At 40.0% G+C, this 26,043-nt stretch overlaps 1 protein-coding gene across 2 annotated transcripts in view; it reads right to left on the bottom strand.

Annotated features, from left to right (window-relative positions):
- The window catches only part of LOC109094414 (cadherin-18-like), a 101,101-nt gene that overhangs the window by 36,282 nt on the left and 38,776 nt on the right, over positions 1 to 26,043 (bottom strand). The window contains exons 1-2 of one of the 2 annotated variants that reach the window (XM_042718350.1): positions 7,388 to 7,587; positions 1,561 to 2,043 (exon numbers count right to left, since the gene is read on the bottom strand). In XM_042718350.1, the coding sequence (XP_042574284.1) occupies positions 1,561 to 1,791 (231 nt within the window). In that variant the 5' untranslated portion in view covers positions 1,792 to 2,043; positions 7,388 to 7,587. Of the gene's footprint in view, positions 1 to 1,560; positions 2,044 to 7,387; positions 7,588 to 26,043 lie in introns of those variants that run through there. The other variant, XM_042718351.1, reaches the window with a different exon arrangement.

Here is a 26,043-nt window from a genome sequence, read left to right as displayed (position 1 = left end):
AAAATAATGACTTTTATGAGCAAGTTCCTTTTAGTTAAAGAAAAAAAATACCCTCAAACTCCCAAAAGAATAACTCCAATGAGCCACCTTTTCTCAGTGGATCAAAATCATACAGCTAGACCAGTATAGTCCAAATAACAAATAACAAATGACTCTCGAGTTGAATCTGTTTTTGTCAGTGAATCAAAACCATATAGTGCAACCAGCAGTCTAACTACGGAAAAATAAAATAAAAAAGACTCCTATGAATCAGTTCTTCTCAATGAATCAAAATCATACAGTGTAACCAGTGTGATCAGACTCCCAAACAAATGACTCCGTTTTTTTTTTTTGAGTGACTCAAAATCATGGATTAATTGACTGGATTAATTGGATTCTTGAATGAATGACTCTTATGAAAAATAGGCTTAACTTGTATCCTTGACTAATTTTAACTTTCAGCTAAATATAAATATTTCATATTTTGCCAGTAGTATTTTGAATGAAAATAAGTAGTGTTATTCTATGAAATACATTACTACATTTTGTTTCTTTAATATTGTTGTACATAGCTAAGGCCAATTACTGAACTGTATTAATGTTATCACTAAAATAATGTACATTTAACAGTTGTACATTTACCTGTTATTGACATTACGATTGGGATATACAATTTCTTTTTATTCTTAAAAGTACTAAAATAATCACAAATGGAACCGTTATACAACTGGAATCATTTCTCATGCCTAGCACACAAGTATTTACACTCAAGTGGGCAGATCTGAAGCAAACCTGACCAATGCTGCTGTGGAAACATGGCACACACACTTGGCTCAGTTCCTGAGGGATGTAGGTGTAGACAATTGATGGCTGCTCAGCCATTTCTTCATAAACTCTGCTATCTTCATGTTAACCTTCACCTCACTGAGCCAATGTCAAAAACTGTCAGTGTCACCCTGTATTATTCCAACCCATGAAACACTGCGGTTTCATCTGAACCGACAAAGCTAGCCAGTCTTCACAGAACCGAATAGGCAAAATAATTGTTTGTACCGCTGTTGACATTCATAAGCCGCAGGGGGATCTCTGGAATTTTTCCAGAGTCCCAAAATATAAGGTACTCCATATGATCATCATATGAATGTGTTACCTTGTGTATGAAGACAATGAAATAAACAGAAGCAAAAAAGGGCCTTGGGATCCTTGTGTCTGTAGTTGACAGTCAAAATAATTACACTCTTATTAGCAGGATGGATGTAACGGGTCAGCCTTTAATTTGCAAGCCAAATCAATTTTCTGACAAAAACATGCTGTTCGGAGAATAATGGATATTGTCTCTGATTAGTCACCTGCACTATTTACTCGCTTCCAAGAAAATATGACTACAAGAACACAGTGACATTGCACATTTTAATTAGAATCCAAAAACATGATGCACAGCCATTGTCTCTGGTTAAAACAGCACTCTTTGGAGAAACCATTCGCTCAACAAACCATACAAAACACAACAGCTCAGTTTGTTTCAGATAATAACCTGATTCCCACACGTGCACAAAGATCGAAACAAAAAAGGGCTCTTACCTTTCCCACATACTGGGCATCCGGCCCAATGTGCTCTTCCAAAACGAAGAACTGATTCCAGATCCAGCCTCGTTTGGGCCGGTGATGTGAGTCCTTGTCACCGTCGGGCAGTTTGGTCTGGTTGTGGGTGAACGTGGGGCTGGGCGGCGAAGGGGTCCCATAGCTCCTCTGGAGCACACACAGGCACAGCAGCAGAGGGGACAGACAGGCAGGGCTGCTGGCTGCTCTCATGTTAAAGAGTAGGAACGTTTGAACTCCCGCTCTCGCTCACCCAGAGGTCTCTCTCTTGCGGTGGGCGGTCCTAGACGCCGATCGGACCAGTTCGCAGGGCTTGGCTGATGGCCATGGTTTAAAATCCTGTTGTCGCTGAGACACGTCGGGCGGCACTCACATCATGGGCCAAGAGCGAGACGTGTTGATTCGTTGGGGAGCTGGCGTCCACTGGAGACTCACTGGAGGCGATGGCAGATATCCACGAAACATCTGTGTGTAGGAAAGAGGACAAACTGTACTTTCATGGGGGCGAAATGAAACGCAGCCAGCGATTACATTTTAATTCCACTGAAAAGTTGGGATTAGCTGTTGCCTGTAAAGATCTAAGATATGAAAATTGGCCTAAAAGCCCATCACGATCTTGCTGTTTGCCGTTCAGTGTAACATCTAATACATTTTTGATGGAACAGCTGTTCTAGTATAATAGCAGGGATCATGTCTGCTGGTGCAAGGGATGTGTAATGAGAACTCCAGCATGGCGAGTCTTGGCTGAACTGCATTCTGGGTATCAATGCATGTCCCTGGTTACCTCAGCAAAGAAGCTGATAGCTCCCGACTCTTCTGCCTCCCTGTCAATTCAGATTTGTCACTTGTTGAGGAGAAACTCCCTCATACTCTTCATTCCTTGACAGCATGAGGGTTACTGACATGGACGAGTGAAATACCTAGCGCTTTAGGGTTAGTCTTCTTCAAAACTAATGGAAATTGCAATGTCGGAATTCTAAAAAAAGCAGAGAACAAATAAACAAACGACAGTGGAAACGCTGCAGGGTGGGCATTTCCTGTCACCTTAGCTACTTCTGAACATTTCATTTCCAAGACATGTTTGAAACAGTCACAGTAATGCTGAAGCCATGTCCCACTGGTCTAACATTATATGACCAAAATAAATATTTCATGGGGCAACACAAACTGACAGTGAGATATCTGAGAGATTTACTTTTGTTTGTAAGGGAAGATGGCATGTTTGGCATGTGAATGCAACTTTAATCTCTCAAGAACCTCACAATGTTTTTTTTTTTTTTTTTTAAAGAAATTTTACATAGAGTGTATTTGAAGGCAATAGTTACCATTTCAAAAGCTGCATTTGTTATGTGTATTCATTAGTGCACATTGGTCGATAATACAGTAACTGAAATAGAATCCGTTGGAATTAATGAATGAATCTAAGACACTGCGATATGAGTCTGAATGCATTTCATTAAAAGTGCTTGTTATATAATCTTAATGAAAGAGCCACTTATATACTAAATGATGAAGGAATAATTTTAGACCACTAATACAATAGAAAAGGCTTTCTAACTCTTATTCGCTAATCTACTATTGTTCTAGCTTGACTGTGAGAGAATAAAAAACAGTTAGGTTAGGTTTAACACTCAGCTCTTCTAGGTTCTTCAAGACTGAAGAGGGAGTCAATGCATTGGTTTACAGGGCAAAACATCAGTTTTCATCAAAAGCAATTGCTGCAAACTTTACTGTTTAGCTAACTGTATTGTTATACAAACCAGAAAAAGAGTCTGGTTAAATTTACTTTATAATGCATCATGACGTGTTACTGTGGAAACTGTGGTGCATATCAGAAAACAATTTCACAAATGCCATGACATGTTGAATACTTATTTCTAAGAGCAATATATATATATATATATATATATATATATATATAATATATATATATATATATAAAATCATTGTCTGTCTTATTCATGCATTGCACACAAAAGTCTTTTTCAATCGCTTTCTTTGACTTGCTGGCAACTGATGGCCTACTCTTGAGCTATTTATGAATATAACTTTATGAAAATTAATTAACTTAATTTTGAGACTGGGTAAAGAAGAAGGATTGAGAATTTAAGTGAGAAGTTATTCTTTCAGTCAACAATAGCATATGACAGTTCAACTGATCTTGTGACTCAAATGATCTTATGATAAAAAGAATGAATGTGCATACAGATGGGTGAATGAATGGGGAAAACAAGAAAACCACATTCCACAGTGTTTAAGTGTCCCAAATTCAATGACCAGGCCACTATTGTGACTATTTAACTCACTAGCTATAGCAGGAGAATAAGTGCCACCATTGTACTCTTTCATAAACCAAGTAAAAGGATGATTAAATTACCATGGTATCAATAAAATCTCTTTGATTGTGAAACTTTTTTAAGTTTGAAATGTGACTTTTTGCTCTCTATAAGGATCAGTGTACTGCTTAACAAGTAAATTAAACACAGTCACTTGCCACCTACTGGTGTAACAAAGTAATTTGCAAAAAGAGTACATGGAAAAATCCCTCTTAAAGACTGTCAAATTTGAAAACTGGTGCTATAACCATTACAAAATATAAAATAATAGAATAAAATAAAAATACACCATCAAATTTGCTCACATTAAGAACAGTTCAGATTTTGCATTTTGACAAATGATTATGATAAGCACATGACTCAAAATAAACATCTATAAATACAGCATCTCACATCTGTGAATCTGGATTTATCTGTGTGATGAAACGTAACTAATGTGAACCTGCCTGACTGAACTCACCAGGCTTGATGCAACTCTGAGCACCAGTCTGATAAGAATTACCAGACTATTGGCCTCAGGCCACTGGACAGTGAGTTTGCCACAATGGAGTAGATAGTATTTTGAGAATTTTTTTGACAAGAAATCTCAGCATGCTTGACACCTTGTACCTTGAATAGAGGGAGCAGGAGGGTAAATATTATATTGGACACTACTGTCTCAAAATGAAGTGTACGAGTCCCAGTTTCATCAATGTATGCTTATTACACAAATTAATATCTAATTATGATTTTTTTTAATGTACTGTATTTTGTATTCCTTAAAAAATAACAATGTTAGCCTATTGTGCATTTAAAACCACATATTTTAAAAGGAAAAAAATATATAAATGTGATAGCTTTTTACTGGCTGAATATGAAAGAAAAAGAGCAAAAATACTTAAAAGCAGAAGCCTGAGTCTAGTTTCGAGAGGAATTGAATATGCCACTGTAGCTTCTCATTCAGAATAATGTCCATCTGCTCAATCAGAAATGCAATTTATTTACTGAGTCTTGCTGAACATTTTTCAAGAGGAGGAGGGAGAGCAAAGCCTTTACTTGCTCTTTCAAGCTTATTGTGTTGCCATGAAAAGAAATAGCTTTTTGAGTGCATTTTGACTAATACTGGGCGACAGCACCGTTTCTTTCATGCTGTTTCAATGGTTTATGTTAAAACAGACAGTTGTCAAAGTTTTTAATCGCTGAACCCTTATCTTCACAATTTGCCATCCAAAATGCATCTACGATATTAGACGTCCAGACCAATTTTCCAAATGTGACCAGTTTTATATAATGATCAGTTTCCAATTTTAAGCCTTTTAAAAGATTAGTGGAGTAGTGTAAATTTTATGCAGAATAAATAATCAACTCATTAGTTAAGTGAACAGAACACAGATTCAAGAATAAGCATCTTAAGCAAGAGAAAAGGGTGTTACACATGTAAACAAAACAGTTCTAGTGACACCAGAAACACAGCAGGCCAGGAGGCAGCGATAACTCACGTGCCCTTGTTCTGCACTTCAAGAGCAAAAGGGTCTTGACTGATTCACACAGGTTTCTCGAGGTCTTCAAAACAAATTTGTAATACTGATTAGAATCCAGTGCAGCTAATTAGGATGCTAATTGGAATGGAGTGAGGCTCGGATGGAACATTGGCTGAGAGGCGTCTTTTCACAATGACATTTTTCCATGTTTGTTCCTGTCGGCTCTCTACCCCACTCATTGCTTGAATTAATCTTTTTATACATGCTAAAAGAAACTTTAGTGATAGAGTATTTATGTAAATTGAATCTAGGAGTCATTCTGTATTATGAGATAATGTTTAAGGAATATTTCCAGTGTTCAATGCAAGTTAAACTCAACCGACAGCACTTATCACAAAAATTAGCTCATTTACTCTATAAAAAAAATTAAAAAAGCAAAAAATTCGGGTCACAATGAGGAACTTACAATGGAAGTCAATAGGTAAATATTAAAATACTCAATGTTAGTCATCAATATACATTATATTAGAGTGATGTTAACTTACTAACATTTTTTCTTTGTAAAGTTATATCCAAATTCACAATTTTACTGCCAATGAAACAATGCCTAAAACCCTAAAATGATCATAAAAATGATGATAACAAATTAACAGCTTAATCACCCACAAGTTTTGGGAGAATTTTTTTGAAATTATAAGTTTCACATTTCCAAAATCTGCCCTATTCACCCCCTAATAAGTGCCCCATAGTAACAGCTTTTTTCTCTTTTCTTTAAGAAAACAAAGCACACGTTGAAATTGGTTTTTTCTTTTTTTTTTTTTTTTTTTTTTTTTGGGGACCACTGAAAATACTACCACAAGTGCTGTCGACTGAGCTTAAATTGACTAAACCCAGAACCAAGAATTGACTAAACCCATTCCTTCAATGTTAAAGTCGGCTCATGCATCAGAGACAACCTTCGAGACACGAAGCAGTAAAATTTCCCCAGTGCAGTTGATTCAGCCCACTTTATTCAATTTAATATTTTTTCCCTCTACTTCTCATGTCTTATACACTTCACAGCACTAAATTGCAAATCTGTTTATAGAACTGAAGTGGTTTTGTAACCTCAAAGCTCTCCCTGCCGTTTGCACTCAATCCAGTGGCATGAGGAGAAGGTGATGCTGAGACTGAATGCCTGCTACAGGATTAGTAATATCGGGGGAGGGACTCCAGGGATCCATTGATGTTCGTTTGTCACCTTGGCATGTCCACTGCATGGAGGCATTAGCTCAAGCACAGCACAACTTCCCCCATGCATCAAATACAGGCTGGTCTAATCACTTAATCATTGTCAAACAGCCCTCAGTCTCTGATTGTTAGGCATTCTCAATTTACTTTGAATGCCTGAATGCTTTCCTAAGAAAGATGAAGGATGCATATACACACATATGCATACATACATATTATCTTTTATAAATAACAAATTTCAAGCATTTTCACAGTCCACTGTAACAATTTCTTCTTTATCATCTGAATGAATATATATATATATATATATATATATATATATATATATTATATATATATATATATATATATATATATATATATATATTTAAAGAATAGAAGTTAAAAGAAGAAGAAAGAAAGCTTGGAGTCCATTTTTCTCAAGGCAATCAAGAGGCACTAAAGAATCAGTCACAAGGGCTTTCAACAGCTGCACTTGCTGTGCTGTTTGTTCACTGGAAAGTGAGACAGAGCTTTGAAGAATCGCATGCGGCCACAATAAAGTGCTGGAGTAATGAAAGAGGCACAGATCAATGGACAGACACTACCTTCCTTCCCTCATCCTGCTGCTCCATTTCGTCTATGACCACATGTACACTAGACCAACTCAGACTTTCTCTGTGTCGCCTCACCACAAACCAGACAAACAGAGGCAGCACTCAAGCTTCAATCAGCAGATGAGTAAAGAGAGAAAAAGAAAAGAAAAAAAAAAACAGAAAGAAAAAAAAACAGAGTGCCTCTTACCTTCTTAGTCTTTCCTTAAAAGATGACAAGGATTTGGAATACGATGGAGCGCTCCCAACGTTCCTACACATGTTTTAAGTCACACAGAGAGTATGTGTGCAGCAGCTCAATCCAGTCCAGAACAGAACCGCTAGAGCTCCCAAATCTGCCAGCCTGCCGCAGCTCAAGAGGCGCGCTCTGATTGGCCGGCTACACATGCTGTCATATTCACACACACACGCACACACAGAAAGTCAGCTCTGCTTTTTTCCCTCTCACATTTCCTATCCGTTCGCTCGCTCACTCACTCACTCTCTTTCTCTCGCTTTACATCTCTGACTCTACCTAGCTCACTTTATCTTTTAGTCTCTTTCTCTCTCTCCCTCCATCTGCAGCCAGGAGAGGCACACATGTTCTCAACGTTGAGCAGTGCAGGCAGTGTTTGGTTTAAGGCAATAATGTGACTCCACAAGGAAACCTAATTAATAATATAGAAAGAGCGTGGGGGAAGCAAGAAGGATGTGAAGCCTGTGTATACAGAGCCCCTCAAGACTGAAGGCTATTTTTTATTTTATTTTTCCTTTTCCAGAAGGAAGGCTACTCTGTCAGCTCATAACATAACAGAGGGCATCAGAAACAGGGCGGTAGCTCTGTGGAAAGGTAAAATGAAAATGTGATAAAACAAAGGCCTTGAGGGAAAAGAAGGAGCTTTATGTACCGCAACTTCGAGTCATCAAACTCTCAGCTTGCTCTCGGAGGCCATCCATCATTTACCTCCAGGTCTCCCTCTTTCCTTTCAGCCTCAGCACAGGTTGATGATTTATCTTTTCAACTCCATTTATTTATTTACATTCCCTCCACCCCCCTCTCGGCTCTGCTGGTGTCCTTGCAGGTGGGCTTGAGAATGGCTTATGTAAAATGATACTGCACTAAGATTATGATGTTAAATGCTGTCATGAAAACATGCAGTAAAAATATGTCATATATGAAAATGAAATCATATTTTGATGCCAATTTTAAAATTTTTAAAAATCACAATTGTACAAAGTACACAAATGTAATGTAATATAATATAATATAATAAACATTTTTCTCCTTTATCTGAGCAGCTTTGCAGTCTGGTTGTCAAATAACTTTTTGTTTTTGTTTTTGGCAAAAACAGAACTATTATACTGTATCACCAGCTAAACATGACATAGCTAAACCTGTATCAAAATGATAAAATAATTAATGACCAGGTGTCAAGTTAATGTTACAATAAACACAGATTTGCAAGATAATTTTGCAATAAATAAATAAATAAATAAATAAATAAAATACAATAAATGCTGAAATCGAATAGCTTGTTGCTTAGGAAACATAATTCTGGTAGGCTATTGACTTTTGTAAGTGGTATGAAGTAATAATTAAACAAAACACATCACCTTGACAGTACAACAGCTGACTAACTATTAGAAACATTACTGATGCTGTTTGTGAAGACATGCATACGACAGCAAATGGGAGTTTGGATATTGAATAGTCCAGATCATTGCTCAGCAAATTGTGGGAAAAAATAGATTATGCACTTGGATAAATCCTATGTCAAATTCTTAGGTGGAGTTTAAGCATGAGTGAGTATCAAGAGTGGTGATAAATGACCACATTCACTCAAAGATTCGAAATGGATTCCTATTTTCCTCTTTCGTTTTTTCATTATTCATTCCTTTTTTCTTACTATAATTATGATCACACCATGTAATCATTGCCTTAATTGTGTTCAATTATGTATGCTTGAATACATGTTATTAACTAACTGGAGGATTTCTGCCATGTGGACATTACCTTAAAGGGCACCTATTATGCCCGTTTTTACAAGATGTAATATTGGTCTTGGGCAGGGGTGTCAAACTCAATTCCTGAAGGGCCAGAGTTTTGTTCCATCCCTGCTTCAACACATATACCATGTAGCTTTCAAATAAGCCTGAAAGACTTGATTAGTTAAATCAGGATATGTTTAATAAGGGTTGAATCTAAACTATGCAGGGCTCCGGCCCTCCAGGAATTGGTCTTGGGTGACCCCAGAATGTGTCTGTAAAGTTTCAGCCCAAAATACCCAACAGATCAAGCTGGAAAATATATTTTTTAGGGTGTGTCTAAAAAAAGAGCTGTTTCGGAGTGTATCGCTTTAAATGCAAATGAGCTGCATATTGCTGCCCCGTCTCCAGAAGAGGGCATCGCGTATACATCTCTCTGCACTGCATATCTACTCTACAGCAATAAACAGCCGGTAGAAGCAACATAACTGAGCGAGAGAACCGGTGTTTAGCCATACACATGGAAAGCCAAATGCACTGAAAGTGGTTTGCGGGGCCCCGGTGCAGGTTGTACCAGTGGGCCCTGTTTGAAATTGTTTAATATGTATGTTCGTTCTGTTTATTTATTTGTGCTATTTACACAATGTTTAAGTTTTTTTTCAAATTTGTAGGTGTCCAGGTACTGAAACCGAATAATCAAATGTAAAATAGCATTGCACAGTCTTCACTGTAAAAATTAAATATAAAGTCACACCAAAATGTATTCAGACACCTTCAACATTTCTCACATTATCACTGTTTATTTGCTATAGTTTAGAATATGGTAATAAAATATGACAAGAACTCAAGAGTTAAACTGTATCAGAACAAATTAATCATAAAAACATCAGAAAAACTTTAAATAAATTAAAATAAAGAAATACAATAAACCAAAGATCACAAGTAAGGTGGTTTAGACAATATTTACACAACTATCAAAACTTTGTTGACCAATTACCAAGCAATGCTTAATTTTGTTCAGTCTATGGTGTAGAAAGTTCACATTAGCAATTAAAGAAAAAACCCTTAAGCAAAACATGGTCAGGTCAAAGTATCTAAATAATTTTTGGTCCCAAATTTATCAATTTTACTGTTAGTCCACTGTATGAAAAAAAGTGTTGGGTATAATATGTCACAGTTTACTTTATTTTGCTATACTTTATTGTCCTGCACCCACCTGTAAAAAAAAAAATAAATAAAAATTACATCTGGTGTCTGATTAATTTTTGGTTTGACTGTGGATTAATTCTTGTTAAAACTACAAAGTAATTCAGTCAAGAGCAGTGAGTGAATTTCTCTCTTTTATTTTCTTGGATTAACATTAAGGACACTGACAGCAGCTAGTAAATTAGGCGTGGCCATTTTAAGAGACAACGCATCCAATATAATGATACACATCCGATTTCTTTCTCTGCTGTTTACTTTCACTTAAGACTTAAATGACAGTTTTTTTCAAGGATACTCTCCAAGACGGGTATTTTGACATAATTTTGTATGTATTTGTTGGTACAAGAGCAAGAAGAGGCAAATTCGGTATTCAATCGCTTTGAGATGCATCTCTCTGCGTGCGCGCATGTGCTGAATTGGGCTCTTTCACACTTTTTTCTGTTTGCATGTTTAAACTGCGATTTGTATTTGTATATTCAGGTGCAGGAGGACGCAAAGGAGAGCTCGGTTCGGTGTTGCTGTCCGTGAGACACGGCTCTCTGTGTGCACACCAAACACGACACGTGCTTAGGCTACTCAGTTGAGTTTTTCCTCTTCTTGTGTTTGAATGCTTTGACTCTTCTGAATGTTTAAATTGGCAAGGCTTAAAAACACATGCAAATGATAAGCTTTCATGACGATGTACAGCAGTGGCCCGTCAACTGTTCTGAGCGTCTTTTTAGGCTGGCCTCAGCCAGTCAGTTGAGATCACCAGGGGGCCCCCCGTCAGCTGTGGGCCCCTATAGTCGTCACCACCTTTCACCCCACTAGTGACGCCCCTTGATGCATGTGCAATAGTCTAGCATAGGAATTCATGGCAGCTTTCATTGGCCAAGGCCCGCCCATGAGGCCGTTTGACCGACATGTCAAGCAACCAAACACAGTTCGTTTCGTTCATCGTGACATTTCGAGGCATGGAAATGTCGCCACAATAAAAGACTGGTGTTTAAAACTCTTGGACATATTTTAAAGATTCTATGCCGTGAACTTTGAATATTTCACATACCTTTGAAAATCCAGCATTTAGTTGAAAAAAATAGTTCAAGCAAGAGTACAGCACCGACTGTGGTTACCTGGATGAGCCTGTGTTATTAGCTTTTACCGGTTGTTATCTAGGGATAACATACCTCGGAATGTCGACCAATCAGAATCAAGTATTCCACAGAGCTGTGTAATAAACATCCTTATTGAATCTGCTGAATAAAAATATGACATATAATAAAGCTATTCTAAGATCATATGTTAGATATGTAGCCTAATAATAATAATAATAATAATAATAATAATAATAATACATTTTTAAACTTGATTCTGGCATTTGTTTCATGACATTACCAATTAAATGTTTGGAATTTCTTTTTTTTTTTTTAAAGAAATGTATACTTTTGTTTGACAAGAATGCATTAAAATAATTACAAAAGATGACAGTAAAGACATTTTTATGTCTTTGGATGTTAAAAGACTTTTTAACATCCAAGATGGCGGCATGTCCACACGCATCGGCTTCTCTCGCTCCCGTCATGATGGTGTTTTCGTGTTTTTTGTCTTGTGAGTCGTGAGTTTCTGCTGGATGTCGTGGTTGAGTTAAACTCCGCGCGCGCAGAAGGCTCCGGAGGCCTACTTCATCACTGACCCCCACTACTGCATCTTGCCCACAGCGGAGGCGCCACAAGCGGCATGAGAGGAAGCAGAAGAGGGGTAAGCGCGGAGATATTCGGGCTAGGCTAACGGCTAACCCAGACAAGCCAGCTATCCCCACCATCGTACTGGCTAAAGTACACTCTTTGGACAATAAACTGGACTACATCTGATTACTACGCTCAAGTAAGAGGACTGTAAGAGGACTGTTGTGTTTTTGTGTTCACGGAAACATGGCTTAGCAACAGTGTTCCAGACGGCACTATTCAGCATGATCAGCTGACATGCTATCGAGCGGACAGAGCTCTCGTCATGGGAGGTAAAACCCGCGGCAGCTGGCTTTGTGTTTACGTCAGTGAGCAGCAGACAGCCCACCCTGATGCTTTTCTCCTTCAGCAGGATCAATGCACGCAAAGCTCCGGGTCCTGACAACATTCCTGGGCGTGTACTGAGAGACAGTGCAGCGGAACTCACTGATGTCTTCACAGACATTTTCAACATCTTGCTTAGTCAGACTGTTGTTCCCACATGCTTCAAAGCTACCACCATCATTCCAGTCCCGAAGAAGCAGTCTCCATCCTGCTTCAATTACTACCATCCAGTTGCACTTACTCCTATTCTCATGAAGTGCTTTGAACGGCTAGTCATGCACCATATCAAGTCTGCCCTCATCCCACTCCCTGAACCCCTTCCAGTTTCTATATCGGTTCAACCGCACGACCGATGACACCATCGCAACTGCCCTCCACTCAGCACTCACACATATAGACAAAAAGGACTCATACGTCAGAATGCTGTTCATAGCATTCAACACAATCATACCTCAACAGCTCATTTACAAACTAGTCCAGCTGGGACTCAACACTTCGCTGTGCAACTGGCTGTTGGACTTTCTGACTGGAAGACCACAGGAAGTACGGGTCGGCAGCAACACATCCAGCACCATCACACTGAACACTGGGGTCCCCCAAGGATGTGTGCTGAGCCCCCTCCTCTTCACTCTGCTGACCCAGGACTGCACACTGTCACACAACTCTAACCTCTTTATTAAGTTTGCGGATGACACGACTGTGGTGGGTCTTATTAGCAGAGACAAACTACAGGAGCGAGGTGAGCCACCTGGCCGGATGGTGTAGTGACAACAATCTCTCTCTGAACATGAAGAAGATGAAGGAGATTGTTGTTGACTTCAGGAGAGTGCACACTCAGCATGCTCCTCTGACCAACAAGGGTGCGACTGTGGAGAGAGTGAGCAGCATCAAGTTCCTGGGTGTGCACATCACAGAGGACCTCTCCTGGACTGAAAACACAGCTGCACTGGCCAAGAAAGCACAGCAGCGTCTCTACTTCCTCTGCAAACTGAGAAGAGCTAGAGCCCCGGCCCCCATCATGTGCACCTTCTACAGAGGCACTATTGAGAGCATTCTAACAAGCTGCATCACTGTGTGGTATGGCGCCTGCCACCCGTCCTGCCGGAAGACCCTTCAACGTATAGTGCGAGCAGCTGAGAAGGTCACTGGTGTCTCTCTCCCCTCCCTCCAGGACATTTAAGGAACCTGTCTCACTCGCAAAGCCCTCTGCATTGCAGGTGATCCCACACACCCATCACACAGCTTCTTCAGTCTGCTGCCATCGGGGAGGAGACTGCGGAGTCTCCAGCCCAGGACCAGCAGACTGAAAGACAGCTTCATTCATCAGCTTGTCAGGAAGCTGAACTTGCTCCCGAACTTGCCCCCACTTCCCTCTTCTGCCCAAGGCACCACTGAACTATGAACCCCCACCCCCACCCCCACCCCACCTCACATCACCCTCCCACCAAATCCCACATCCCCAGGTCCTTCCAACCCCAATCCCCCCAACTAACATAAAATGACATGCACCAGTCACTTTGTGCAGCATTGGTCTGCTCACTACCTCATTCAGCATATAACTGACGTCATTATACTACCTCTTCAGTCAGTTTAAATAAAAGAACTGCTCTCTCTGAGACCTTCGTCACTTTAATCAGACTGAATAAGCTTTTTTGCACTACAATCTTTTTATCTGCACTTTTTGTTCACTTCACTGGTTTGCACTCTACCTGCCATGTGCCTTGTGCTGCTTTATTTAACTTTATTTTTATTTTTATTATTTTTTTACATGCCATTATTTGTATAGTTGTATTTTATATTTGATCTATATCTATCTGGATGCTTTAGGCTCTACTGTTATCTGTATGCACCATGGGTCTGAGAGTAATGCAGTTTAAATTCTCTGTATGTATGTGCTGTACAGACTTGACTTTACTTTTTTTATAGATGTAGCGTGAACCAGACCAATTAAGATTCGATCGGGAGCCTGGTTTGCAAACATGAGCCAAATTCCACAGAAAGAGGATCAGGATTTTGTAACATCACTTCCTAGCCACAGTCTGGAGCAAGATAACTAACCACTCTTTCAGAAAACAGCTTTCAACATTAACACCATTAGAACCCATTTTTACAATTTTCAATTCGAAGAAGAGATTGTTCCCCCAGTCTGACCCTCACATGTAAAGCCATGAGAGTAAACAAGATCGTTGGATTGGACTTCCCCCCCACCTAGCAAACAGACGGAACCCTAAGGAGACCTGTTTAACCCTCTGTTCTTCACAGGACATATCCTTTCCCCCAGGATGGCACAGCAGAATGCCTTCCAACCACCAAACTGACTCAAAAAAGACTTCTAAATGGATATCAGATCCGCTTAACTCCATATCATTTATGTAACCGACACCTTTTAATGTTTCTATCACTTTTTAAATAACTCTTGAATGCTTAAGGGATCATATTCATGTTTAGTATGTGTGTTGTTCGAATATTCTTGCTTGAAACGTCTGACCAACCACAGTTATTTTCAAATTCCTATTCTTGTTATAGGAATCATGTCCAAATGACCCGGCAAGAGCGGGAAAATTCGTACCACAGCTTGATAGTAACATATGCATTTTGGATTTCGAAACCCCCGAGAAAAGGACAATATCTAAGGTTGGTCAAGAACAACATTTGAGGTTTGGCCAAAAAGGCCGTTTAAATACTCAGGACACCATCAAAATTTTTGCTCCTAGCTTGCTAGTTTCAGTAGTCATGCTTTTCAGCTTTTTTCGTTTAGCTTTTGCTATCAGTCATGCCGGCTTTTAGCTTGCTTGTAGTTTAAGCTTTTAGTCATGCTTGGTCATCACTTTTTAGCGTTCTTCGAGCGCCGTCTTGCTTCGGCCTGCACGCCTGCTGCTACTAGCCACGAATGAGAAAAAAACTTCTAGTCTCGTCAAACCTTTACTTCTGCTTTTACTTTTTGTATTTCTGTATGCACTCTACCTGCGGCCCGTCTGAAAACTTCAATCAGCCCACAACTTGCATCTTCAAGCACTACACCCAACCAAGCTGCTTAAGACGTAACTTCAATGACTACTGAACTTCCAGCCAATCAGCAACTAAACCCCCTTTCCAGCGACAACAAGGGAACCCCGTTAACAGGCACGCAAGTAATTTCACATAATCTAATATAATTTAACCCTCATTGAGAATCAGTGCGAGGGTTAATTAAGTGATTAATGGTTGTTCTTCTAGAATTTTATTTTGCTGTAAACTATTTCACATTTGATCATTCTCTAAACTCATGGCTTCCTAACGTTCTATCCTCCTGCTTGTGTGAATGTGTGAGAGTGTGTGTGCTTATGTGTTAGATTAGTTTTAGTCTTAGATTTATCTACCCTATTGATATTGAAAAGAGGGAGTATCTGTGTTTTTGTGCTCACAAGTTATGTCGTAAACTGCAGTGCTAATTAATAGTGTTTTTCACTATACTTTGGATCCAGCGCAGTATCGGCTCGTAAACGCTGGCTTGAAACAGTAAATTCCCTTAAAAATCTTAAATGATGTCCCTTTGAGCTAAATTTGGGAATCCTGTCATCAACTAATCACTTTATAATAATATTACAAAATAAAACTTTTATATTTCAAATAAATGCTGTTCTTCTGAATTTTCTACTCATCAAGGAATCCTGTCAGTGTCTAATGACTTTATCACACTTATCAGCAGTTCAACTATTTCTAACTGTGATAATGATAATAAATGTTTCTTGAGCAGCAAATCAACATATTAGAATGATCTCTGAAGGATCTTGTCACTCTGAAGACTGGATAAGTCAAGATCTGAGATCACAGGGCAAAAAATAGAAAACAGTCATTTTAAATTGCAAAAATATTTTACAATATTAGCTTACTGTTTTTGACTATATTTTTAATCAGATAAATGCAGTTGATGAACAAACAACCTTACTAACACAAAACCGTTAAATTTTACTAATTTATCAAAACAAGAACAAGCACACTTATGGATTTATTTTGTTAACTTCAAATTAGTTGCTTATTCCATTCCATAACGTGCTGTGAAGTATTTGTTTTCTCATTTACAGTTTATCAAAATGTAGGCTACTTTTTACACTTGTCCAAACTATTTTGTTTAATCCAAAATTTTACCTATGTAGGCCTATTAAAGGAATACTTTCATGCTTGTTTCTGGTTTAGATTGCTGTTCATTTTGTAAATATGCCAAACAGTGTAAGAAAAATCACACCAGGATAGATGAAAAATTATTAGTCCACAGAAACAAGTTTATTTTAGTTGGTGCACTCAAAAGATAACAACTAATAAGTTATAGCACAACGAACTAAAATCATAATTTACTATGCTTTATTCCAACATTACACAAAGAATGCTTACAATCATTCAGTCAATGACAGCTGCACAAAAACCTGCAAATAAAAACATTATAAAGCTCAAGTTTGCGTAACGCTGAACATGTATTTACCTTTTTGAAGTATTCTGTTAAAGGGGTCATATGACGTTGCTAAAAAGAACATTATTATTTTCCACATACTGTACATTTTTGACTCATCAGTGACAAATTCTTTAATTATGAAAACGTACTTAGAGGCTGTGAGTGAGAAGCGCCAGACTGTCCTTGCAAAGAGATCATTGTAGGCTACTCTTTCAGTTTCAGGAAACAGTCCACTGGTAAATGTGCTGCACACATCTGAATATTTGGGTTGAGCTGTTCTGGAACAGTGTTGTAAATACAACTTAACCACTGACTTCTAGTTGTGTCCTCTTTTGGAAGGCCAAACAAAGTAGTTTCGCTTTCACAATGAAACACACAGTGTCTATACGGCATGGCGGTGGCAGCAACAATACTACAGCGGGAATCAAAGTTATGCCTTCTTTTTTTTGTTTGAACATTTGTGCGGTGTTATGCAAATCGTCCCACACAGTGATGTAGACGTGGGGGCACGTTTAAACAAGGCGTTTTAGGAGGGTGTTGATGATTCTTAACTTTTATAAAGAATATCTCTTTGGGTTTGAGACTTTAGTCTTTGCAACTTTAGGGATCTTATATATGCACAAACAGCTTGTAAAACTCCAAAGAAAAAGAAAAACTTGAAATTGCATCATATGACCCCTTTAAATCTGCTGAGATTCAAGGAGTGTGAACTAAAATTCTCAGTTCCAGGCACATTTCCGGTAAACTCATGAATATTCATGTATGCTCTGCCCATTGAAACCGAAAATCTCCAAAATCTCGTAACACCGGCCCTATACAATGTGACGTCACACTGCATGAAAATCAAAACGGCAGGCATAGTGAGACTAACTTGGTGTGGGTGGATTTTTATCATTGTAGGGTGGTTGTGTTCTCACACTGCCAACATATATTTATGTCAGGTGGGTGGGTGAAAACTGAATGTGTTTCAGTATTACAAGCATACCTTCCGTCTTAAATGGACAGCATTCCTAATTAAATACCTATCTGTGTCATTAATGTTAACCAACAAAAGATGTTAAATAAATGTATACTTGTTAAGTAAACCTACTGTATCTGAAAAATGAGTTTAATTTGTATCTCTACCAAAAAAATAAAATTGTCAATATATTCCAGTTTTTCCAAATTCAATTCTTGATTAAAATTTCTCATAAGCTTAACTGATTTGGTCTAAAGAGAGAATAATTAATGACTATTTTTGTTTGAAGACTACATATAAAATACTTACCAAAATAAATGTTGGTAACTGCAGTTTGACTACAGGTGCATCTCAATAAATTAGAATGTCGTGGAAAAGTTCATTTATTTCAGTAATTCAACTCAAATTGTGAAACTCATGTATTAAATAAATTCAATGCACACAGACTGAAGTAGTTTAAGTCTTTGGTTCTTTTATTTGTAATGATTTTGGCTCACATTTAACAAAAACCCACCAATTCACTATCTCAACAAATTAGAATATGGTGACATGCCAATCAGCTAATCAACTCAAAACACTCGCAAAGGTTTCCTGAGCCTTCAAAATGGTCTCTCAGTTTGGTTCACTTAGGCTACACAATCATGGGGAAGACTGCTGATCTGACAGTTGTCCAGAAGACAATCATTGACACCCTTCACAAGGACGGTAAGCCACAAACATTCTTTGCCAAAGAAGTTGGCTGTTCACAGAGTGCTGTATCCAAGCATGTTAACAGAAAGTTGAGTGGAAGGAAAAAGTGTGGAAGAAAAAAATGCACAACCAACCGAGAGAACCGCAGCCTTATGAGGATTGTCAAGCAAAATCGATTCAAGAATTTGAGTGAACTTCACAAGGAATGGACTAAGGTTGGGTTTAAGGCATCAAGAGCCACCACACACAGACGTGTCAAGGAATTTGGCTACAGTTGTCGTATTCCTCTTGTTAAGCCACTCCTGAACCACAGACAACGTCAGAGGTGTCTTACCTGGGCTAAGGAGAAGAAAACCTGGACTGTTGCCCAGTGGTCCAAAGTCCTCTTTTCAGATGAGAGCAAGTGTTGTATTTCATTTGGAAACCAACGTCCTAGAGTCTGGAGGGAGGGTGGAGAAGCCCAAGTTTATATCATAGCCCAAGTTGCTTGAGGTCCAGTGTTAAGTTTCCACAGTCTGTGATGATTTGTGGTGCAATGTCATCTGCTGGTGTTGGTCCACTGTGTTTTTTGAAAACCAAAGTCAATGCACCCGTTTACCAAGAAATTTGAGTACTTCATGCTTCCTTCTGCTGACCAGCTTTTTGAAGATGCTGATTTCATTTTCCAGCAGGATTTGGCACCTGCCCACACTGCCAAAAGCACCAAAAGTTGGTTAAATGACCATGGTGTTGGTGTGCTTGACCAGCAAACTCAGCAGACCTGAACCCCATAGAGAATCTATGGGGTATTGTCAAGAGGAAAATGAAAAACAAGAGACCAAAAAATGCAGATTAGCTAAAGGCCATTGTCAAAGAGACCTGGGCTTCCATACCACCTTAGCCATGCCAAAAACTGATCACCTCCATGCCACGCCGAATTGAGGCAGTAATTAAAGCAGTAACTAAAGCAAAAGGAGCCCCTACCAAGTATTGAGTACATGTACAGTAAATTAACATACTTTCCAGAAGGCCAACAATTCACTAAAATGGTTTTATTTATTTATTTTTTATTTTTTTTATTTTTTTTATTGCTCTTATGAAGTATTCTAATTTGTTGGTGGGTTTTTGTTAAATGTGAGCCAAATTCATCACAATTAAAAGAACCAAAGACTTAAACTACTTCAGTCGGTGTGCATTGAATTTATTTAATACACAAGTTTCACAATTTGAGTTGAATTACTGAAATAAATGAACTTTTCCTCTACAATCTAATTTATTGAGATGCACCTGTAAAAGTAAAGACTAAAAGTTAACAAAAATGCATTTTCGTTGACTAAAACTATGAAAGACTCAAATGACTAAAATGTGACTAAGACTATTAAGCATTTTCGTCTCAAGATAAAGACTGACTAAATAAAAAATGCCTGTCAAAATTCACACTGTGGTGAACCGTATGGTTTAGAAAAGAGGACTAGTGAAAAAGTACTGTAAAGGACTGAATCTTCACAACTGAGATACCTGTTGAGTGGATTTGAGAGCAAAGATGCATGCTAGAGGATTATGATCTTCAAAAAATAGCAACTGAATTCACTGTGCATATGGCACCAAGCACATTCTACATTCCAACGAGAAAGGCTCTGATTTTATGCTTATGATTACATAATATGATATAAACATCTCAATCCAATATCTGAAATGCCTTCTCTCCATTCAGGGCTCCATTGAAATGCATGTTTAATTGGGTTAGGGTGGAGGATTTGTTCCGAGGCCCGTCCTCACTTGCTTTCATATCACTTTAAGCCTGTATAACCCAACCAGAAATGCTTGGGGCAAAACAAAAGACCACATTGCACACTGCCCTACTGTCCTTCTCTAAAAATGCTGAAGATTATTCCAGTTTCAATGCCAACAACCAGAGACAGAGAGAGAGAGAGAGAGAGAGAGAGAGAGAGAGAGAGAGAGAGAGAGAGAGAGATGTTTTTCAATGAATATGACATATAACATGAAAACAAATTACTGCTAACAAATGTATATATTTTGTCATGAAGGTTCAGGTGGCTTCTCATTTTCAAGACTGATGGACTGCCTCTTTTTCCATTATTCTTGAAAAAAATTATCTGTGGTCTCTAGACTGGGTTTATTCATTCATCCTGAGATTAGACTTAATGAAAAAGACCATCAAGATTTCAGTTACATCCTTTGTTCCTTTTTATCTGATCAAACATTCAGACACAAAACAGGATGTATAATATTGGGGTGACCAACTATGAGTAATAACTCTGTCAGAGTGATAATGACAGTAAAGGTAAATGCATTATGGGTAAGTCTAGTGACCTGATACTATTCTAGGAGCTGATTTAAAGAACACTGAAGACCATTTATTTTTGAGTTCTCAAGTGGAAATGAACTGTCTAAAAAGCTGTAACAGCATTCGACCCCTTCCTACCTCTGACATTTCAAAGCGAACACTTTTGCACTTATTTGGTAACGTTAACAAAATTGTCATCTATGCAACTTATAACAAATAAGAGACAAAAACAGAACAAGCCAGTGTAATGATGGACTTGTCGCTGTATGTGTAATATACATTAAATCCATTAAACAGGTACCTGTTTAACGAACCATGAGTCAAGATAGAAGTGAGAACCCATTAGCTGCATAGCAGGTTAAGCACTTAGTTCAGTTTTTTTTTTTTTTTTTTTTGGCTTGATAGACTCTGTGTCAAAATAATAATATTAATAATAATAATAACAGATGTATTTATTATTATTATTATGTCTTTCTGCTCCTAATTTATTGCATTTTCAGGCTGATAACCTTGAATGAGAATCACAGAAAGAATTCTGAATAGTGCCACCAACAGCCCATAAATCACTTGACATCAGTCTCTGTGGTTAGACCTTTCAGTGTATAATCTAAGCTATCTCCCACAGACACTGAACGAATCTCTGTATTGGTAATTGGTAAATCTGCACACAAGAAAACTCACGTATAACTAATCACAGCTCTTCACTGCAGAATCAAATCTTAACATTTAGGATTCTACCAAACACTTCCTAACAAGTGATGTTTTATTAACAAATTTCGGGAGGAGCACCTGCAGATACTTAACAGGGCCAATTCACTATCAGTAATTACAAAATCTATCCAACCACCAAGAGAGAGAACCACTATAAATAATTCTAGCAGCCTTACCTTTATTCTCTCTAGTCTTTCAGCATTGGCACATCCAATCACCACAAATATGTCAGAGATAGAATTATTCCCGGACGACATCTCCTTCGACACTCCGGGTCCTCCAGCGTCCCCAGTCACAGTCCAGCGCACTAGCGCTCTGCAGGACACCACAAACGAGCCCATGATTGCACCATGGGAGCACCGGCAATCCCACGCCACTGCCACTCATACCTCCAGACGCCGAGGCACTCCAACACCTTCACATTCCAGGCATCAGTCACCTTACCCAGCATCCTCCTTCACTTCAGCCCTCCCCTCCGTCCCCGCCACGGAGAAATGGACCATGTTAGCCCTACGTCAGGCACACATCAATGCTAGCGTCGACTTCCCATTACAGTCGAACAAGACGGAACTCCACGCGCTCTATGCTTCTTTCCAGCCAGGGGCGCCACCTTCAAACTCCACTCCTCAGTCCAAAGTCTCTGATAAAGAGAGCCAGGTCCGCAGTGTCCCATACCCATGGCCCGAGCAAACCACTACTCCCTTGAGAACAGGTCTCCAGCCGTCAGGATGCAGCATAAGGCCTTCGGCAAGCCTGTGCTGCACCCTGGATGCCACAGCCACCAGGCCCCAAACCCCTCCCCAATCAGCGGAGCTTCAGCTCGCAGCTCCTCTTGGTGACGTGCCGGCCTTCATCTCCACAAGCTGCCACGACAGTGTGAACACACCTCTGCTTGTGGCACAGACCCATCCACAGCCTTTTACTTACCCCACTCCCAACCCCCTTCCCTACCCGTTGCCTGCAGCCCCACCACCCAACTCAAGCACGAGACTACCTCTGCTGTGGCGCAGGCCCAGATGCCCACAATTCCCCTTCTCTTCCCCCGTTTTCTTTGGCTCTCTCTCCTGCAGACGACCCAAGCGTGAGGCCACCTCTGCTAATGGCACAGGCCCCGGCACATGCCGTTCCCCCTCTCTTCTCCCGTTTTTCTTCAGCATTTGCTCCCAGAGCTGACCCAAGTGTGAGGATGCCTCCGCAAGTGGTTTCGGTGGCTACCTTTCCTTCTGCCATTCCCCTACCCATCCCTCCGAATGCTCTCGCCTAGGAACCACCCCGTAGCCAGCAGCATCAGGACACAGATTTTGTCAGAAGTTAAAACTGTTGGCACCAGAGGCGGAACCACTCCCAACCCCAGTACCTTCTTATTCAGAGTTGATATTCCCGTAAACCATCCACTGAAACCTCTCCTCGAAGCCTCCCTCAATTCTATTCTACAAGCCGTCTCCCCCAGGACCCTCCAATCTTATCTAACAGCATGGAAATGCTTTAAAGCATTTCACTCTGCATACAACCTGCCGTTCCCCAATTTTTCCTTACTCGCCATCACTTCATTCATCTCTCACCTCAACATCAACAAAAACCTCCAAATCAGCTCCATTAAAGGATATCTAAGTGGAATCCAATTTTTCCACAAACTCATATATGGTTCACCTTCACCTCAAAAAGCCAATTCACAGACCTCCCTACTCATCAAAGGCATCCAAAGAGCCCAACCCAACCCGCCCAGACACCAGGCAACCTACAGTATAACCTTAGAAATACTGACTAAATGTATTTCCACCCTCCACAGAGGTTACCATTCCATCCACACCCCCTGCATGCTTCACGCCATGTTCATCCTGGCTTTGGATGCTCTGAGCTTGCCATCACATCCAGCTTCAACCCAAACATCCACCCCACTATTTCCAATCTAGTGGTGCTGGTTGATAAAACCATCTCTTACTGTATTTCATAAAACAAAGTAAGACAGACCAGACAAAGAAAGGCAACTTCATTTACATTTTCAACCTCCAATCACCCATACTCCCATATCAAGCCCTCCTAGCCTTCCTTCAGCTCAGAAAATCACAAACCAAACTCCCATCTGACCCTCTTTTCAAAGACGAATCCAACTGCCCCGTCACTCGTTTTTGGTTTCAAAAGCACATCAAGTCCATTTTGCCCCCCCCCCAGCCAATAACTTTTCAAGCCATTCAATCCGAATAGGCACGGCAGCCCAAAAATGCCTCTCCCAGCAGCAGATCCAAGCACTCTGTCGCTGGTCGTCAGAAGCCTTCAATAGCTACATTTGGTCGGACCACTCCCATATCAAGGAAGCCCACCAAACACTCATCAGCCAACCCCTTTAACGCCAGTCCATTCCTGTTCACTCGAACTTCAGACCGACCATAGCCATCCCTTTTAACATCACCAAATCCACCCATAGCGGCTCATCTCCACTTCAACCACCCCAGCAGCAGCCTGCTCCCGCAGAAGCCTTATCTGTTTTTCCCCACTGCCTCAGCAGTGACTGTTCCCGCAGGAGCCTTTATCTCTCTTTCCCACTGCCGCAGCAGTGACTGCTCCTGCAGGAGCCTTTATCTCTCTTCCCCACTGCCGCAGCAGTGACTGCTCCCGCAGGAGCCTTTATCTCTCTTACCCACTGCCGCAGCAGTAACTGCTCCCACAGCCTTATCTGTATTTCCCCATTGCCACAGCAGTGATTGCTACTGCAGGAGCCTCATCTGTATTTCCCCACTGCCGCAGCAGGGACTACTCCCGCAGGAGCCTTTATCTGTATTCCCCACTGCCTCAGCAGTGACTGTTCAAGGAGTCTTTATCTCTCTTTCCCACTGCCGCAGCAGTGACTGCTCCTGCAGGAGCCTTTATCTCTCTTCCCCACTGCCGCAGCAGTGACTGCTCCTGCAGGAGCCTTATCTGTATTTCCCCACTGCCGCAGCAGTAACTGCTCCCGCAGCCTTATCTGTATTTCCCTATTGCCGCAGCAGTGATTGCTACTGCAGGAGCCTCATCTGTATTTCCCCACTACTGCAGCAGTGACTGCTCCCGCAGGAGCCTTATCTGTAATTCCCCACTGCCACAGCAGTGACTGCTCCCGCAGGAGCCTTTATCTCTCTTTTCCACTGCCGCAGGACTTCCCGCTCCTGCAGGAGCCAATCTCTCTTTTCTAAGGCCACAGCAGTGCCGCTACTACAAGTGACATCCAGCATCCCATTAACCCTAAGCTCTGCAAGGTTAGGGGTGTTATCAAGCCCCACTCTGGCTGCTCAGCGTCAGCGCCAGAGTGGGGCCTGCTCAGCGCCAGAGTGGGGCTTGATGTTTGTTTCATTTGCTCAGTATTTTTTCAAGCAAATACTGAGCTCGGAGCCCTCTCCCCAGATGGGGGGAGTGCCCCGGGTTTGGGAAGAATTACAGAGCTCTGAGCTGTCTCCCCAGACAGCATGCCGAATATGCATACTATTCGTCTTGCTTTATTATCTGCAAGGCGAACTCGTGAAGTGATGTTTTATTAACAATTTTGGGAGGAGCACGTGCAGATAATCAACCCGGCCAATTCATAATCAGTAATTACAACATCTATCCAACCACCACGAGAGAAAACTACTATTTCCACCGGGGAGCACTCTGTGTTCAGACAAATACCGAGCTTGGGGGGGTTGGGGGAGTTCCTTGGGTTCTGGAAAAATTACAGAGCTTGGAGCCTCCCTGGACAGCAAGCCAAATACGCATACTATTCTTTTTGCTTTATTATCTGCAAGACGAACTTGTGAAATAAAATACATGTGTATGGAATTACATCATAACTAACAATGTCAGCAGTCTGTGGCCTGTGATGATAAATACATTTGGTTGCATGATCGGAGTATGTTTTAGGCTTAATATAAAGGGATCTGACATTCCAATACTTTCAGAGCGAAGTTAAACCAGACCCTCCAGCCATAGCAATGACTTAAAATAAGCAGATTTGACAGGGGGCCATTATCCAATCTCTTAATCTGGCATCTGTTTTACACAGTGTCAGAGAGCATTTATCCCCGAAGCAAATCAAAAATTTTAAAACTAAACTTGTTTTCATCCAGTACAATGTTAGTGGCAGGAATTTTCTTATAAGAAAAGTATAATTGCTACAGTAATTACATTTCTTGCATTATGGGTGGAAATTTTGGTTCACACTTTATAACAAGGTCCTATTAGATAACATTATTAAAATGCATAAACAAATAGTAAACAATAAATTTGCTGTAGTATTTAGTAATCTTTGTTCATGTTAATGAAATTGCAGCGGTCCATGTTAGTTAACGTTAGATTCATTGAATAATATTAACAGATAAACTACAACTTTTGATTTGAATACTGTATTAATAAATGTTTTTGTGAACAAATGGAACCTTAGTGGTACCAAATCTTTTCAATATGAAAAACGTGAGAAAAAGAAAACAAAAATTCTCAACTGTTATTTTGCTACGCAAGTTATATTGTTATGCCAGTAGGTGCCAACAAGTGACTCTGTTTTTGAATTAAGTAATTTACTCATCCAATTCTCCCATTTTTT

This window comes from Cyprinus carpio, chromosome B2 (genome assembly GCF_018340385.1).
Source record: "Cyprinus carpio isolate SPL01 chromosome B2, ASM1834038v1, whole genome shotgun sequence".
Taxonomy (NCBI): Eukaryota; Metazoa; Chordata; class Actinopteri; order Cypriniformes; family Cyprinidae; genus Cyprinus; species Cyprinus carpio.
The sequence above is the reverse complement of the archived record's forward strand: the minus strand, read 5'-3'. Positions and strand labels throughout refer to the sequence as shown.